The following is a 16,999-nucleotide window of genomic DNA, read 5'->3' on the forward strand; positions in this document are numbered from 1 at the left end:
TGGGACAGTGGCAGGCTAGTGAGATGTGGCAAAGAGGACTTCCTCCATGGCGGGGAGAGGGGAGGCTTCTTCACCCCAACGCACTGGGTCTAGATTTCCTTCACCTCGTGTGCCCTGTGTCCCCGACGGCTGCCGTGGCTCTGGGTTCCAGGAGCCATCAGCCCGGGTCGTCTCTGCCAGCCTCACCTTGTGGCCTTGGCTGCCAAGAGCTGGCCACCGGGCCCCGGCGCTCTGGGTGGGAGCTGTCCCCTCTGCACGGCGGCTGGTGTCTTGTCAGCAGGAGTCTCGCCAGGGGGTAGCAGCTAGGCTGAAAGGACACTGTATGTCCACGATCTGAGGATGGATTCACTGAGTTCAGAGAGAGGCCTCGACCAAAAAAAGCCCCTTCGCCAGAGAAGCTGTAGCCTGGAGAGTGGGAACGGGCTGGCCTTGGCATTGCGGATAGTCACGCTGCCACTGGGCCCGGGGAACAGGGCTCCTAGAAGGTGATCTGACAATTGAGAGCCGTGGCTCTGTCCAATGCTCCGAGCGAGGGCTGGCCTCTGGTGGGCCTCAGGCCTCACATGACCCAAGATGTGGCCCTGATCCCCCCTGGGAGACTACTCAGCAGAGAAGGCTTTGGAGTCAGGGGGTCAAATTTTAGGTTGGCCACTTGTTCTGTAGCCTTAGGCTAGATACTTTTTTTTTTTTAATTTTTATTTATTTATGATAGTCACAGAATGAGAGAGAGAGAGAGAGAGAGAGAGGCGCAGAGACACAGGCAGAGGGAGAAGCAGGCTCCATGCACCGGGAGCCCGATGTGGGACTCGATCCCGGGTCTCCAGGATCGCACCCTAGGCCAAAGGCAGGCACCAAACCGCTGCGCCACCCAGGGATCCTGGCTAGATACTTAAGCTGAGTTTCAACTGCCTGAGCTGTGGAGACGAGGATAACATCACCACCTGGAAGGGTGCTGTGAAGGTCATGAAACACTCCTACCCCGGCAGGACCTCCCCTGTCTCTCACAGCCCCACTCGGAGTCGCCACACATCTTCCAGAAGGCGGAGGTCTAAGACAGGGTCTCTCTGAGCTCGAACCCACCTGGCTGCCTCTGGACCAACACTGGGCCGTTTGACAGATTCCCACTGGAGCAGAGGCCTTTGCAGCTGCTTCCCAAACACGGAACAAGAAGTAGACAGCCCACACACGTCCCTGCTGGCCATTGTCTCATCACACTAGCACAAAGCAGCCAGGCCTAAGCCCACTACTGGGGCCTCAGTGGCCAGCGGCCTGGCTGGAGCAGGAGCAGATTGCTCCTCTGTTCAGGTCAGATGAGGGCAGCCGAAGCCCTCTGTCCACATAGCCAGAATCTGGGGCCCCAGCCAATCTTGAAGCCTGCATACTCCTAGCCTTTCTCCATTTATCCCCATCAAGCCTCAGCAGCATCAGCCATGGCAGCCGATCCGTCCAGACTTTCCATTTGTGCTCAAGGGCAGATCAGATGATTGTCAGCCACAAAGCAGTGACCTAGACCTTGGGGTATATTTGTTCTTGCTGCAGGCTAACTTCTATTCACTCTCTCACCAACACAGGAGAGGGGGAAAAAAAATCATGCAAGGACAGATCCCTCCCCAGCCCCTAGCCCTTTGCTCTTCCAATTCCCCAGGCTCTGATCCACTGGAATATTTTTTCTCAACTAAATTCTTCTCTCACCTTCTTTCACCTCCACACTATTGTAGCTGCTTAAAGGTTTCCAACATTTTTCACGTCTTGGCACATGTAGAAAATAATTTATCTGTAAAGGTTTACAGAGGTCATTGGAGGGGTCATTCCTGGCCAGGGGTGATTGGCCCCAGGGGCTTCAGGCTGTCTTTCAGGTTTCACCAGGCTGTTTTGAAGACTGAGGGATTATACTTGGCAACCCCTAAACCCCATTCTCGGGCACTGTGCTTGGAACATGCTGGTTTAGAGAACGGACCTCTCAGGTACCATGAGGGGTCACGCTCAGCTGAAGCTGGATGATGTATCTGCTTCTTCTCGCATATGAGCATCCAGTTTCCTCCAGGGCTCCAACTGTGGTGATTGGCAGATCTTTCAAATTGGGAAAATCTCCAGGTGCCTCTCCGTGGCTGGGCTGCCTGGCCTTTCCAAGGTTCATTTTCATCCCAGACCCCCCCCCCCCCCCCCCCACAGTCTGGCAGGAGGAATCTGGCCCATCTGATAAGTAGCAATTGCTGCCTTGGTGCTCAAGGACGGGTCAGGGCTGGGCCTTGCCCTGAAGGGCTTTTAAAACCTTGGCTGCTCTAATGATGAAAGCTAAAGCTGAAGACCCTCTGGGAGCACGAAATTGAAATATCTTGGGCAGGAAGCAATGCTGTGCTCCCAGATGGAACATGCATGTTTTTTTAGATGATTTCCTCAGAGTCAGGGGTGAAAATACCAGTGGGAAAAGAAAGAAGGGAACTGAGCCTCAGTGGAATACAGTCAGTCATGGAGCAAAGGTGAACACATCTGCAACTCTGTACCGGTCGGTCCCCATCTCCTGCCGCCTGTTTGGCATTCCCTCTCAGGCTGGTACCCAGGCACTGAAATTGGTTCCTCCCTTCTGCCTGAGGCTCAGCCCTTTCCCTTTGCTTTATTCATCCTTATGGGCCACACAACTGGTACCTGAGTACCCATCACCACGCTGTGCAGCCACTGATGCATGCCTCTTCCCCCACCCTCCACTCCCTCCTGCTCTCAACAACCACACTTCTTCTAACATGTACTTGGAAGAGGGTCTAAATTAGGGGATCTTCCCTCTCCAATCTTTCCTACACATACATCATTCAATGTTCCTTTTTCCTACTACAGATATTCCCCATGACCTAAACTGGGTCAGGTACCAATACCGTAACTTGTGACTACTGTAATTTTGCGTCTCAGCCAGCTCCACTTTCTCCAAGCAGTAATGTCTTAAAGTACAGTCTTATTTGCCATTGTAGGTTTTGTCTAAGTATGGAATAGATCAGCACAATTCCAACCCCTTCCCACGTGACTAACATTATTAAATCCCGACGGCAAGTTTTGCTAGTCTGGCTGGTTCCTTGAATCTTGGCTCCACCATCTACTAGCTGCGTTACCTAACCTCTTGCTACTTCACATGTAGTCCCAGCAGACCAAGAGCACGAGCTGGAAGTTTGCTAAAAAATGCAGGATCTAAGCTCCACTTCAGACCTACAGATTTGGATCTACATCTTACTATCTACATGTGATTCATGTCCACACTTAAGTCTGAGAAGCAGGAGCCCAATCTCAGCTTGCTGCCTCACTTATGATAGGATTTTATCACCACTCATCAATCCAGGAATTAAGTGAAACAGCCAAACCACTTAGCACAGTGCATGGCACAAAGAAGCCACTTGAAGTGTTGATCAAATGATTGGGTGATCCCCTGCCAGCCTCCTCCATCCCCAGTTGGCCTTAAATAAGCAGACTAGTATTTACTGTGATACAGAAGCCAGCCTGACATTTAAAATAGAAACATCACTTTTATTGACAAGTTAGGACCACAACAGACAGCTTCCACAACAGAAATAAGACAGTCCCAAGACAACGGAGTGTAAAATTGTAGCGGACAGGTTAATACTCTTCACCCTCATCCTCTCCCTCAGCACTATCCGCTCCAACCTCCTCATAATCCTTCTCCAGGGCAGCCATGTCCTCACGGGCCTCAGAAAACTCTCCTTCCTCCATGCCCTCACCCACATACCAGTGAACAAAGGCACGCTTGGCATACATCAGGTCAAACTTGTGGTCCAGGCGAGCCCAGGCCTCAGCAATGGCTGTGGTGTTGCTCAGCATGCACACAGCTCGCTGTACTTTGGCCAGGTCTCCACCGGGTACCACAGTGGGAGGCTGGTAGTTAATGCCCACTTTGAAGCCAGTGGGGCACCAGTCCACAAACTGGATGCTGCGCTTGGTCTTGATGGTGGCAATGGCAGCATTGACATCTTTGGGAACCACATCACCACGGTACAACAGGCAGCAAGCCATGTATTTACCATGGCGAGGGTCACATTTCACCATCTGGTTGGCTGGCTCAAAGCATGCATTGGTGATCTCTGCTACGGTAAGCTGTTCATGGTAGGCTTTCTCAGCAGAGATGACAGGGGCATATGTGGCCAGAGGGAAGTGGATGCGGGGATAGGGCACCAGGTTGGTCTGGAACTCCGTCAGATCCACATTCAGGGCTCCATCAAATCTGAGGGAAGCCGTGATGGAGGACACAATCTGGCTAATAAGGCGGTTAAGGTTAGTGTAAGTTGGGCGCTCAATATCGAGGTTTCTACGACAGATGTCATAGATGGCCTCATTGTCTACCATGAAGGCACAATCAGAGTGCTCCAGGGTGGTGTGGGTGGTGAGGATGGAGTTGTAGGGCTCTACGACAGCTGTGGACACCTGGGGGGCAGGGTAGATGGAGAACTCTAGCTTGGACTTCTTGCCATAATCGACAGAGAGACGTTCCATCAGCAGGGAGGTGAACCCAGAACCGGTTCCCCCGCCAAAGCTGTGGAAAACCAAGAAGCCCTGAAGACCCGTGCACTGGTCAGCCTGCAAAAAGAAAAGTTAATTTTAGCCTTGGTGAAAGCTGCAAGGACCTCTCTGAACCCGTAATTATATTGGTAGAGATTTTTTTTTTTAATTTTAGGTTTTTTATTTATCTAAGTAATCTCAACACCCAATGTAAGGCTCAAACTCAGGACTTTGAGGATCAAGCGTCACATGTTCTGACCGAACCAGCCAGGTGCCCGATGGAGATCTTTTTTAATCTTCCAAACAAGACTGAACAATATTTGCCAAGAAAGCGATAGTAGTGAGCTTCTAAGTGCTAAAATTCAGAGAAACTTCACAATTCCTAGGGGTGAAAATCTGCTATATCAGCTATTTGAAAATGAACTATTTTCATTTCTGCAGACAAAGGAATCGTGAGGTCTGGGATGGATGCAAGGCCAAAGTTTTAGTTAACTAGAAAGGCAACCTCTGGTGCCCTTGCTGTGACTGCAGAACAAGGGTAACTTCTCACAGTTGGAGAGCCACCAAGGGCAGGCCCGAGACCACCAGCCCCACACAATAAAGGTCTTATAAAACTCTGGCGGCTACTTTTTGAGCTGGAATAGGAGAACAGCCGAGTTCCAATGCCCTGGTGTTGGAGGCTGGCTGGGTCTGGATCCGGCTCCACCAGTTCCTTGCTGTGTGACTTTGACCAAGTTTAGTTCTCAATCTCAGTTTTCGCATTTATTAATTAGAATAGTAACCTACCTCAGGTTGTCGAGAACGATGGGAGTCAGCAGAAAGCCTATTGACTGATTCTGCAAAAGGTAACGTGCAGTCCTGCGAGACCTAGTGTCCCTGGGGCTTTCCACCACTTAACTGAGCCATTCTGATAAGCGAACTGCTGTTCTAAGAAAGGATAATCTTGACTTTTCTGCTGACAATCGTCACTTCTCGAAAGTGCTGAGATTTGTGGAATTCTCTACCAATCGCTCAGTTACTTCTCCTGTGGGTCCACACTCTGAATGGGATCAATGTACAGGGCAGACTCCAGTCTACCAATTAAATCCACTAAGCGTCCTATGGACACAGTAACAACACCAAGGACAAATACAATTGTTTTGGTAATCAGCTTTACTCCAGAACCCTTCATGGGTTTTACTCAGTTTATTTGTCCCTAAAGGCAGGTCCTGATTTCCAAGTCAGTGCTCGTAGCTGAAGCTTGATTTGTACACATAGGAACCATTACCCCAATTTTGCTAGGACAACTATGATAAACATCTGGAAAAGTCTCAAGTTGTGAATGATGCAAGGCCATTCTTTTCAGACTAGACCAGTTGTGGCTAGGCTTAGAATGTGACTTTCCTGACAAGCTACTCTACCCAAGCCTTTATTCTTAATTTTTGGTTAATTACTTACAAGCTGCCCACATGCCTGAGGAGCAAAGAGCCATCTGATTGCCAGACTTAATTAAAATGATCCAAACAAAACACTTATCAACTTTACTGATGTGAATACTGTGGCCCAAGATTTTTCTGACACGGTGCCAGTCCACATGGCCCTGAGCTCTAGTGGAAAAGCAAGTCGACTGTTTTCTGTGATTATATTTCAATACTTTCCAAGTTTCAATGATTGACACTAGCCTCTAATAGGGGAGCTCTCTTGATTCCACTTTCATTGTGGTTGGAAGTTTCCAGCATGTGCCATTTCTAGTCAGCATTATACTAGCTTCTTGTGCTCTGAACTTTCTGTATTAATGTAAGGCACCAAATGTAACGTAATCCGTTTTTTTGGAGTCTGATCGATTAGTTACATGTCAGTCTGCCACCTATTCAATGTGACTAAGAGGACCTAACAGGGGCATCTGAACTTGAAGCAGGGAAGTTAATTATTATGAACAAAGATGTTTAATAGTCTTAAATATCAATACAACTGTTAAAAGGCTCTCTGGTTCTCACCTTGACTTTAGGTAAATTGCCCCAACTTCCTTGAGCAATTGCCAAGTCTGCCTTATAAGACATAGAAATAGGCAAGGGAGCACTTAACTCTGCCCCAAATACTTATCCCATAACCCAGGACCATCTGGTTTAAAATCTCGTAAGCACTCAAAGGGTCATTTTAGTGTGCGAAAGGAGGACTCCTCTGGTGTGGTCTCTCTTAAAGCTGTAAGAGAAAACTCTCATCCCACTCTAAATAAAACAATGTTTACCAGCTTCCGAATTCGGTCCAAGACAAGGTCAATGATCTCCTTGCCAATGGTGTAGTGCCCTCGGGCATAGTTATTGGCAGCATCTTCCTTGCCTGTGATGAGCTGCTCAGGGTGGAAGAGCTGGCGGTAGGTGCCAGTGCGAACTTCATCTGGAAAAGGAAAACAAGGTGGCCACCCATCACTAACAACCTGCATGACCCTGCTCACCCCCAGGCTGTCTGTCAATGGAGCCTCAGACAGACCTCCTGCCCCAGTGCCCCGGGAGCTCACTTGGGTTACTGAGGCCAACTCACCAATGACTGTGGGCTCCAGGTCTACAAACACTGCCCTGGGCACATGCTTGCCAGCGCCCGTCTCACTGAAGAAGGTGTTGAAGGAGTCATCTCCTCCCCCAATGGTCTTGTCACTTGGCATCTGGCCATCGGGCTGAATGCCGTGTTCCAGGCAATAGAGCTCCCAGCAGGCATTGCCGATCTGGACACCTGCCTGGCCAACGTGGATGGAGATGCACTCACGCTGTGGCAAGAAGAAAGGAAAATGTCAGAATATGACAGATCAGATGGGACATTCAGGAATGATTCATACCTAAGTGACTAATTAACCTTCAGGATAGATCATCACCTTTCTGGAAGTCACTCCTGCCCAAGGTTTATTTCACAAGCAACAGCCATTGCTGACTAATTCAGAGAAAATGCTTTGCAAAACCAAAGATATGTTAATGAACTACTAGGCAAGACCAGAGATCAGACCCTTGCTTTGTAGTCACATTAGATATTCAAGGTCAGGTTTCTCCCATTTTAGAAAGACTTAAGCCAGTTCTATAGCAATGCATTTCCCCCAGCTCCTGGGAAATATGCCTGCTGATTCCTTAAAGTCATGCAAAATTCCCCCTTTCCAGCTCTGATTCATTCTGTGTGATTGTGCAACCGTTGAGCTCATTCTGGTCCCTCTTTAATCCTATTCTTTAAAAGACAAGAGCTTCTCCCTCTCCCTCTAAAACCAGCTTAAACCAGCAAACTACAGCCATATGACTCATGGAGAAAATGCCAGATAAGCAGCAGTTAGCTGTATTTTAAAAACTGTGGTCAGAGGCAGCTTTTTTAGCCCCGTGGAAGAACTCAACCTTAAGGAAGAACATTCTTCCTTCACTATCAACACCTCTTGATTAGGCAAGGTTGGAGACAGATGGTAATAAAAGCCAGAAGACCTGAGTAATAGCTTAAGAAATTAGTTTTCCTACCCAAACATACATACGTAGATCTCTAGCACTGTGGGAAGAATTCTGTGGTGTCAAGAACTTAATGATATTGGGAAAATGTTTGTTTTCCTTTACTTGATGAGCAAGATCATTTATAAGTTACCAAACTCATTCCTGCCTAGTAAAATAAGGCCACGAAGACAGAATCTATGCCCCCAGATTTAAGAGGAAAATGAAAAATGGGAGTTTATTGTATCTCATTGTAAGTAGCTTTGGAGACCAACAGAGGACTTTCAAAATATTAACACCAAATATCTCCCTTCACATTTTCCCAATAAGAGGGCTTCAAAGTTTTTTTAAAGCTGCTAACAGGAAACTAGAGAAAACTCAACACCACTCAAAGATCTCAAAGGGCCTAGTTTAATAACCTGAGATAATAAAAATCCCAATCACCCACAACCTTTGACTTCTCATCCCCTCCTTCCCGCCTACACTCCTCATAAAACACCCATGGTCTCCTGACCACATCACCTGGCTCATTACCTGCATCTGCTCGCCCAGCTCTAGGGCTGTGGGAGAAAGGGGAGTTGTTTGTTCTAATGAACCTATGACTATTTACCATTGCATCATATTTACCTTTAAGTGGACTTTGTAAATTCTACAGCCCAGGAGAGATATGCCCATGACAGCTCCAGGTCCAAGGAGATAAAGTATTTGAGAAGAGCCTTTCATTCTAATGAAGTGTTTCTTCTACTGACTTTTGAGCCCAAAAAATTTTCTTTCATTGTGTGTAACTACTTTCTCGTTTAGACCATGGCCACTGCTTGCCCTCCACTCTCCCCTGGCCACTCAGGAGGCGAGGTGAGACACAGGTGAGAGTCACTTAGTCTAGCTTTCCCTGGTTAAGCAGCCACTGTCTCTTGTAAAGAGAGGTTCACCTGGGTGGTTCAGTGGTTGAGTCTGCTTTTGGCTCAGGTGGTGAACCGGGGTCCTGGGATGGGAGTCCTGCATCCGGCTCCCTGCAGGGAGCCTAGGTCTCCCTCTGCCTAGGTCTTTGCCTCTCTAGGTCTCTCATATATTAACCTAGCCAGTGTTTGCCGAAATGGGTCCCCTGCTGTTGCCCTCCCGCCCTACTCTAAACAGGCCCACTACTTTCTGAATCACACTTTTACCACGATCTTTTGGTCTCCCTTGCTGAAAAGCACTTAAGCCAATTTGTTACAGTCAGATTTAGTTTTGAGAACTGTAGTGGCCTCTGAAGAGGGTGGCTGGTCTGTTCACTGTATCCCCTTCTCTTTACGGAGAAATATTTTTGAAACATTTGATACACATATAGTAACTTAAAAACCTGGTTTACTTGAGATAGACCTCTAACAGACCTTCTAAGAACACATTGTTAGTACCTGTTTACTCGCGGTTTTATAAGAAAATATCTGTTCTAAGGAGTTTTTAGAAACCTGGCCCAAGTGCAAAGCTTCAGCTATAAACATCCCACGTTAACACTAGAATTGCAAAATTCGACAACGTGACGGTCAATATAATTCCCTTAAAAGGAGCAGCCTGCCTACACCCTGCAGGTGGACTGATGCAACTGGAAGCTCTCCCCGGGGACCAGCCACAGGTGACTCAGCAGGGAGTCACCGGGCGCTGGACAGGGGGCGCCAGGGAGCGGACGCACCTTCGGTGCCGGCGCGCACCCAGGGCTCCAGGGCTCCAGGGCTCCGGTGCGTAAGGGGCTGGCACGGTGAGGTCACTCGGGGGAACGGAGGGGAGGGAGTGCAGGTGTCGGCAAGTCCTTGGGGGCCATCGGGAGGGCTCACCCTGGTGCGCCCGGGGCTGTGACGGGCCTTGGGGCGACGCCCTCGCACCAGCATCGCGAGGGCCCTCCGCTGCCCCCAACAGGGTCCTAGCCGCGTTTCCGGGCCTGGAGAAGTTTGCCGGTGAGCTCGGCTCTCCCGGCCCCGCCATCAGAAGCCAGTTTACTTGGCGGCGTCCGGGACGCGGCCCCACGTGCACCCGGGCTCCAGCGCCCCTTCCGACTGCTCTCACCCCCGCCACGTCCCGGGGACCCCACTCACCATGACTGAGACTTCAAGGGCTCCTTGGGGCCGGAGGCGGCGAGGGGACGGCGACAAGTTTCTCCCACTAACAGACTTCCAAGGAGTCCGGGGGAGAAGTGGTCAGAGGCGGGACGGCCCCGAGGGACCCTATATACCCTCCCCGGCCACGTGGCCAGGGGGCGGGCACCGGACCCCGCCCGGCTCCGCGGCGCCGCCTCCAGCCCCAGCCCGGAGGCCCCCGCAGGCCCCCGCCCCGCTCTGCGGGCCGCCCCCAAGCCCCGGGGCCTCCGGCAGGCCCCGCCCCGCAGGCCCCCGCCCGGCTCTGCGGCACCGCCTCCAGCCCCCCGAGGCCTCCGCAGGCCCCGCCTCTCTGCAGCACCACCTGCAAGCCCCCGGCCCCCGCCCCGCCCCCAAGCCCCCGGCCCCCCGGCAGGCCCCGCCCCCAAGCCCCTGGCCCCCCGGCAGGCCCCGCCCCCAAGCCCCGCTGGCCCCGCCCCTCCCGCGGCCCCGCCCCCAAGCCCCGCGGCGTCCGCCCGCGCACACAGGAGAGGCGCGCGGCGCTGATTGGTGGGTTCAAAAGTTCAAACCAAACTTTCGGAAGGAGCCAGACCTAGGAAGGGAGAGCACGTCCCGGGGCCGGGGCGGGCGGGTGAGGCGGGGAAGAGGACGGAGACGGCGATTGGAAGGAAAAGGAAGGCGAAGCCTGTGCCCTGCCCTCAGTGGGTTCCGGGGCGCGGTGTCAGGCGGGCGAGGCCACGGCCGGGAGAGGGGTCTCGACCCCGGAGCGGCGGCCGGCGGGACCTGCAGCCATCCCCGCCGCCCCGGGCCTGCGAGGCCGCCGCTCCCGCCTTGCCGGGCCCTGGCGCGGCTCCTCGCGCAGCTGAGGGATTCCGGAGAGAGCAGGCCTCGCTCCCCCTTCCAGCTCTTCATTACCACCAGCTGACCTGAAGCCGATATTCTCCACTTTACTCGTTTTCCTACTTTCTTTTATTTATTTTTTTAAGATCTTATTTATTCATGAGAGATAACAGACAGGCAGAGAGACAGGCCGAGGGAGCAGCAGGCTCCACGCAGGGAGCCCCATGTGGGACCACCTCCTGGGCCAAAGGCAGACGCTCAACCCCTGAGCCACCCAGGTGCCCTCCTACCTTCTTTTAAATGAACTTTTTGTCTCTAACAACAATCTCCTTCCCCTTGGTGCAAAAGCAGTTTTTTCAGTTTATTAGAATAGCTTCCATTTTTTATTGCTTACAATTCAGAGTAGTTGGTTTTTCACACTCTTGTCAATCACATTTCGTCCTTGCGACAAACCCTGTGAGTTATTCCCATTTTACAGATGAGTAAACTAGGGCTCAGAGGAATTCAACTAGTCGAAGGTCAAATCGCTGGAGTAATGGAGTAATAAGCCCTCATTACCTTGTACTGCCTCCTGCTCAATATACCGCGCTCACCGTCTCCGCAAAGGTTTCCCTCTCTGCAACTTCACCGTGTTATCTTAGCTCTCTACACCGTCTATGGGTGATGGGGTTTATGAAATATTCAGAGAGCAAAAGTGCTCTACAGAATAGAAGTTACAAGGACTTTTTCCCAAAGTAGAAAAAGGCAGAATGAAAAGAAAAATGGGCTTTGGGTACAGAAAAGGTAGAACTCAAGATACACTCCACCTCCTAGACACAAAGTGAATGCTGTGGAAATATGTACAGAGACTCCTTTTCAAACGATAGTACCACAGTTCTATCATCAAATGTTGATTGAACACCTATTGTTTGGCAGGATATTCTGCAAATTGGAATAACTGGCATCATAGTCTGTTGTTAAATATTTCAGTCTTTTTTTTTTTAAGATTTTACTTATTTATTCATGAGAGACACAGAGAGAGAGAGAGAGAGAAAAAGAGGCAGAGACACAGGCAGAGGGAGAAGCAGGCTCCATGCAGGAAGCTCGATGCTGGACTTCATCCTGGGACTCCAGGATCGGGCCCTGGGCCAAAGGCAGGCGCCAAACCGCTGAGCCACCCAGGGATCCCCTGCCCTAAATATTTTAGTCTTAATTGGTAAAGCATGTCAACTTTTTATTCGTTCCACAAATACATTCAGCACAGTTTTAGGGTTCCTGGGTATATGTATGTGAACAAAATGGACAGATCTCTGCCTCATAGAGCTTATGTTCTAGGAGGGATAGGAGGAAAGAAGCAATGAACACAGTAAATAAGCAAATCGTAAAAGTCATTAGAAGGTGAAAGTGCATAAGACGGCTATAGGAAAATACTGAGCAAAGTGGAATGAGAGCGCTGAGAGGGTGGAGTGAGGGGAGGGGTTGCAATATAAACAAGACGGTGGGGGTTAGCCCTTAAGGATACCTGAGATTTGAAAAAAGACTTGAAGGTCATGAGGGATTAGCCAAGTGGCTAACAATGAGCAGCTGGAACATAGGATCCTCTAACTCCACCTTCCCAAGCAAGAGTGACCCTTTAGTGTTCCTGGAAGGAAGAGCTGGGAGGCCAGCTTGGCTGGAAAAGATGAATAGTAGAGGATGAGGCTGGAGAGGAAACAGGAGCCAGATCTTATGGCTTCTTGTAAGCAGCTGCAAGTCCTGTGACTTTTACTCTGATATGGGGAGCTAACAGGGTTGAAAACATAGAACCGGCATGACCTAATTGCCTTTTCTTAAAAGATCACTTTGGTTCTTTCGTTGTTGTGTTGAGAACAGATTATAGGAAAGGACAGGTAGAAGCAGGAAGCTATCTTAAGATGATAACTCATTGCCATAATCCTTTTTGAGAGATGACTAGAGTGCTGCTGACCAGAGTTGAAGCAGAGGAATTAGTGAAAAGTGGTTAGAGTTGGCTACATTCGATAGATAAAGCCAGAGGCTCACATGGAGGGAAAGAGCAGCCAAGGATTAGTCTAGTTTACAGCCTGAATGAGTAAGAGATGGATTTGCCATCAACAGAGGCAAAAGAAAAAAAAAAAAAAAACAGGGGCAAAAGGCTGAGAATGGGCCAGGCTTGGAAGGTGTAGATATCAAGGGTTATTTGGGGTCATGTTAAGTCAAGATGTTGATGTCTTGGAGTCATGGAGGTGGAGATGCCCAAGACCCAGCTGGATATGAGTCTGGATCTCAAAGGAGAGAGATCTGGGTAGAGACAGACATCTAAATGCCATCCTCAGTCATGACGTTGTGTGAGATGTGATCAGAGTGACTACAGAAACACAAGAGAAAAAAAAAAAAAAAAAGAAACACAAGAGAAGAGGACCAAGTATTGAGCTCTGGGAAAAGACAAAGAACCAGTAAAGGACACCAAAAAGGAGCAGCCAGTGAGTTAGGAGGAAACCCAAGAGTGTGAGGTCCTGGAAACAAGGGAAAAGAGATGATTAGCAGAGTCAAATGCCACTGATAAGTCAAGAAAGCAAAGAACTCCAAAATGACTATTAGATTTAGTCACATGGGGATCCCTGGGTGGCGCAGTGGTTTGGCGCCTGCCTTTGGCCCAGGGCGCGATCCTGGAGACCCGGGATCGAATCCCACATCGGGCTCCCGGTGCATGGAGCCTGCTTCTCCCTCTGCCTATGTCTCTGCCTCTCTCTCTCTCTCTCTCTGTGACTATCATAAATAAAAAAAAATAAAAATAAAAAATAAATTAAAAAAAATATTTAGTCACATGGAGGTCATTCGTAACCCTAATGAGAATAGTTCACTATGGCAATTTAAAAACAATAGGCAGGGCAGCCCGGGTGGCTCAGCAGTTTGGTGCCACCTTTAGTCCAAGGCCTGATCCTGGAGCCCTGGCATCAAGTCCTGTGTCCGGCTCCCTGCATGGAGCCTGCTTCTCCCTCTGCCTGTGTCTCTGCCTCTCTCTCTCTCTCTCTGTCTCTCATGAATAAATAAAATCTTAAAAATAAAATAAAAACAATAGGCATTTTATTTTTAGATTGTTTCTCATATGATTCATTAACAAAATACCTTCATTTTTCTTTTCACTCTTGACTACCTCATATTTAAGCAGATAGCCTTTGAGGAACTTCACTATGTTTAAGGACTTTGCAGTCCTGATTACCTTGATTTGGATTCTGGTTTTTGTTTTTGTTTTCTAGCTGTGGGTCCTCAAGCAAATTTCATAATCTAAATCTCCTCCCATATAAAATGGCAATAATGCATAACTTAAAGGTAGATACACTGTTGGGAGGACTAAATGAGATAAATAATACATAGCATATATGCATAGTAAAGCAATAAATCTGTAGCTGTTATTGTTGGAGGTGATGGTGGTATGGAGGACAAAATTAGAGATGAAGATGCATCCTCTTGCATTTGAAAATCATTTTCAGCATTGGGATCCATATTTAAGTTTGTTGCCCCCTGCTGGATTGTTTTGGAGGAAAAAAGAATCTCTTCCCTGAGTGGACAGTTAAAAATTTAACCTTTATGTAAACAGGTCTTTATGGGTCTAAAAATTACTGAATGAGAAGAGGCAGAAGCAAGTCTTACTTTCTAGTTGAAATTTTCTAGAATTCACCATAAAGATGTTGAATTATTAACAGAGAGCCAGGGGATGCCTGGGTGGCTCAGCAATTGAGCGTCTGCCTTCAGCTCAGGGCGTGATCGAGTCCCGGAATTGAGTTCTGTATCGGGCTCCCTGCACGGAGCCTGCTTCTCCCTCTGCCTGTGTCTCTGTGTCTCTTATGAATAGATAAATAAATTCTTAAAAACAAAAACAAAAACAGAGAGCCAGTGCTCTGCTACTTTAGGCAATATAACTTTGGACGGGGATTTCTCCTCTGTTGGGCCCCAGAATCCCATGTAGGATATGAGGGGATTGGACAGGTTCATCTCTAAGGCCTCTTCCAGCCCTGACATTCCGTGATACTGTGACCTAAGCTTCTGCTGTACATATGAACTGTTCCAAAATGAGCCAAGTTGAAAAAAAAAGTTTCATTCAAGTCAGGTCCTTCTAACAACCACCAGTACATTAGATCAATACTTACAGATGGGGCTTTTGCTGGAGTCTTACACTGCATTAGAGAAATAGTGGCATACCTCCTCTGGCTCACCGTCCTACAACATGTCCACAAGATATTAGTAAAGCGGAAAGAATTCAGAGAAAACTGAACCTTATCTTTTTTCAGTCTAACTCCCACTTTCCAAGCTAGGATACTACTAATGCTAAATAATTTGTGTTCAGTTACAAATGACAGATTACAATAATAATGGTATGTGAATATTCTGTACCCTATAGCAATTTATTTATTTATTTTCCCTATAGCAATTTATAATAAAATATTTTCCACTCCAATAGTGCCTTGGAGTTTTCAAAGATAAGTTTTAACAAAAGGTATCTATTACAGAACTGTGGGAAATAAGATCCTGAGATTGAAATAATTTACCTTAAACCACAAGAACTTGGAATAAATGCTTCAAATGACAGTTGCCTCTTTTATTTCTAGGCCTCTGTCAGCCTGTTACTGGCACTAGTTCACAAGGAAAGGAAGTCCTAGAAAAGTCACTTATTGAATTTATTGTCTTAAGACAACGCTACTACTAAAATAGCAAGAAAAAGGAGAATTTGTCCTACTTTTAAGATCTCCAAAGGACGGGGTGCCTGGGTGGTTCAGTTGGTTAAGCGTCTGCCCTGCATGAGCCCCACATTGGGGCTCAGCAGGGAATCTACTCTCCACCCTCCCACCCCGGGTTATGCTCATGTACCCGCTCTCTCAAATAAATAACATCTTAAAAAAAAAGAAAAGAAAAGAAAACGAAAAGGCCTTCAGAGGCATCTGGGTGGCTCAGCGGCTGAATGTCTGTCTTGGGGGAATCCCTGGGTGGCTCAGCGGTTTGGCGCCTGCCTTCAGCCCAGGGCGTGAATCCTGGAGTCCCAGGATCAAGTCCCTCGTCGGGCTCCTTGCATGGAGTCTGCTTCTCCCTCTGCCTGTGTCTCCACCTCTCTCTCTCTCTCTCTCTCTCTCTCTCTCTGTGTATGTCTCTCATGAATAAATAAATAAAATCTTTAAAAAAAGAAAAAAAAAAAAGAATGTCTTGGGCTCAGGTCATGATCCCGGGGTCCTGGGATGGAGTCCTACATTGGGCTCCCAGCAGGGAGCCTGCTTCTCCCTCTGCCTATGTCTCTGCCTCTCTCTCTTTCAATGTCTTTCATGAATAAATAAATAAAATCAAAAGAAGACCTCGAAAGGAGAGCTAGGACTCCATGCAGTTAGGTTCAACTACCTTCTTTACAAGCATGTTTTATCTTAAAAAAAAAAATCTCTGTACTTTGAGATTTTTTTTTTGCACCCTTTTGTAAATACAGAAGAGCAGATTATCTTCTAGGGAATACCTTTTTTTTTTTTTTAAGATTGTATTTATTTATTCATGAGAGACACAGAGAGAGAGGCAGAGAGACACAGGCACAGAGAGAAGCAGGCCCCATGCAGGGAGCCCGACGTGGGTCTCCATCCCAGGACTCCAGGATCATGCCTGGGCCAAAGTCAGACGCTTACCTGCTGAGCCACCCAGGCATCCCTCTAGGCAATACGTTATTTTCTTTCATGGGGAAAATAATTCTTAGATTTTTAGGCTGCACTTCCTATTCTTTATTCTGAAAATATTTGCAACCTTTATAATTTTCTTACACGTGCTTTCAAAGCTTTCCTGCCCTGTGGTCACAGCAGTGTTTTGCACCTCTTCCCCTTTATCAGGACTCTATGCTCATTCCATTCCAGAGATTACCAGGGAAGACTGGCTTTCATTTCTGAAATTTCACATCTTATTTCCACAGACATGTCATTGGGCTTATTCTAATCTGCTTTACATTCCCTAAAAATACAGTACTTCACACTGTCTCCTCACTGTGACTAACTGAAACAACCCAGTAGGTTGTACCTCCCCAATATTTCCACTCTGTGGACAACAGCCAAGCTTTCTTACCTCAAGCTCTGTAATCTTTCCTGTAATTAGTAACCATTCCTCTGTTCCCTGCCCTGCCCCCATCCCTTTAGGACAGACAGGTTAAATTCTCCTGCA

General features: G+C 48.2%; 1 protein-coding gene across 2 annotated transcripts in view; it reads right to left on the reverse strand.

Moving 5' to 3' along the window:
* Positions 1-3,489: 3,489 nt before the first annotated feature.
* The window catches only part of LOC112678288 (tubulin alpha-1C chain), a 73,458-nt gene continuing 59,948 nt past the window's right edge, over positions 3,490-16,999 (reverse strand). Inside the window, exons 1-4 of one of the 2 annotated variants that reach the window (XM_025477510.3) lie at positions 10,001-10,160; positions 7,018-7,240; positions 6,725-6,873; positions 3,490-4,575 (exon numbers count right to left, since the gene is read on the reverse strand). In XM_025477510.3, the coding sequence (XP_025333295.1) occupies positions 3,601-4,575; positions 6,725-6,873; positions 7,018-7,240; positions 10,001-10,003 (1,350 nt within the window). In that variant the 5' untranslated portion in view covers positions 10,004-10,160 and the 3' untranslated portion in view covers positions 3,490-3,600. Of the gene's footprint in view, positions 4,576-6,724; positions 6,874-7,017; positions 7,241-10,000; positions 10,161-16,999 lie in introns of those variants that run through there. The other variant, XM_035707193.2, reaches the window with a different exon arrangement.

This window comes from Canis lupus, chromosome 27 (genome assembly GCF_003254725.2).
Source record: "Canis lupus dingo isolate Sandy chromosome 27, ASM325472v2, whole genome shotgun sequence".
Taxonomy (NCBI): domain Eukaryota; kingdom Metazoa; phylum Chordata; class Mammalia; order Carnivora; family Canidae; genus Canis; species Canis lupus.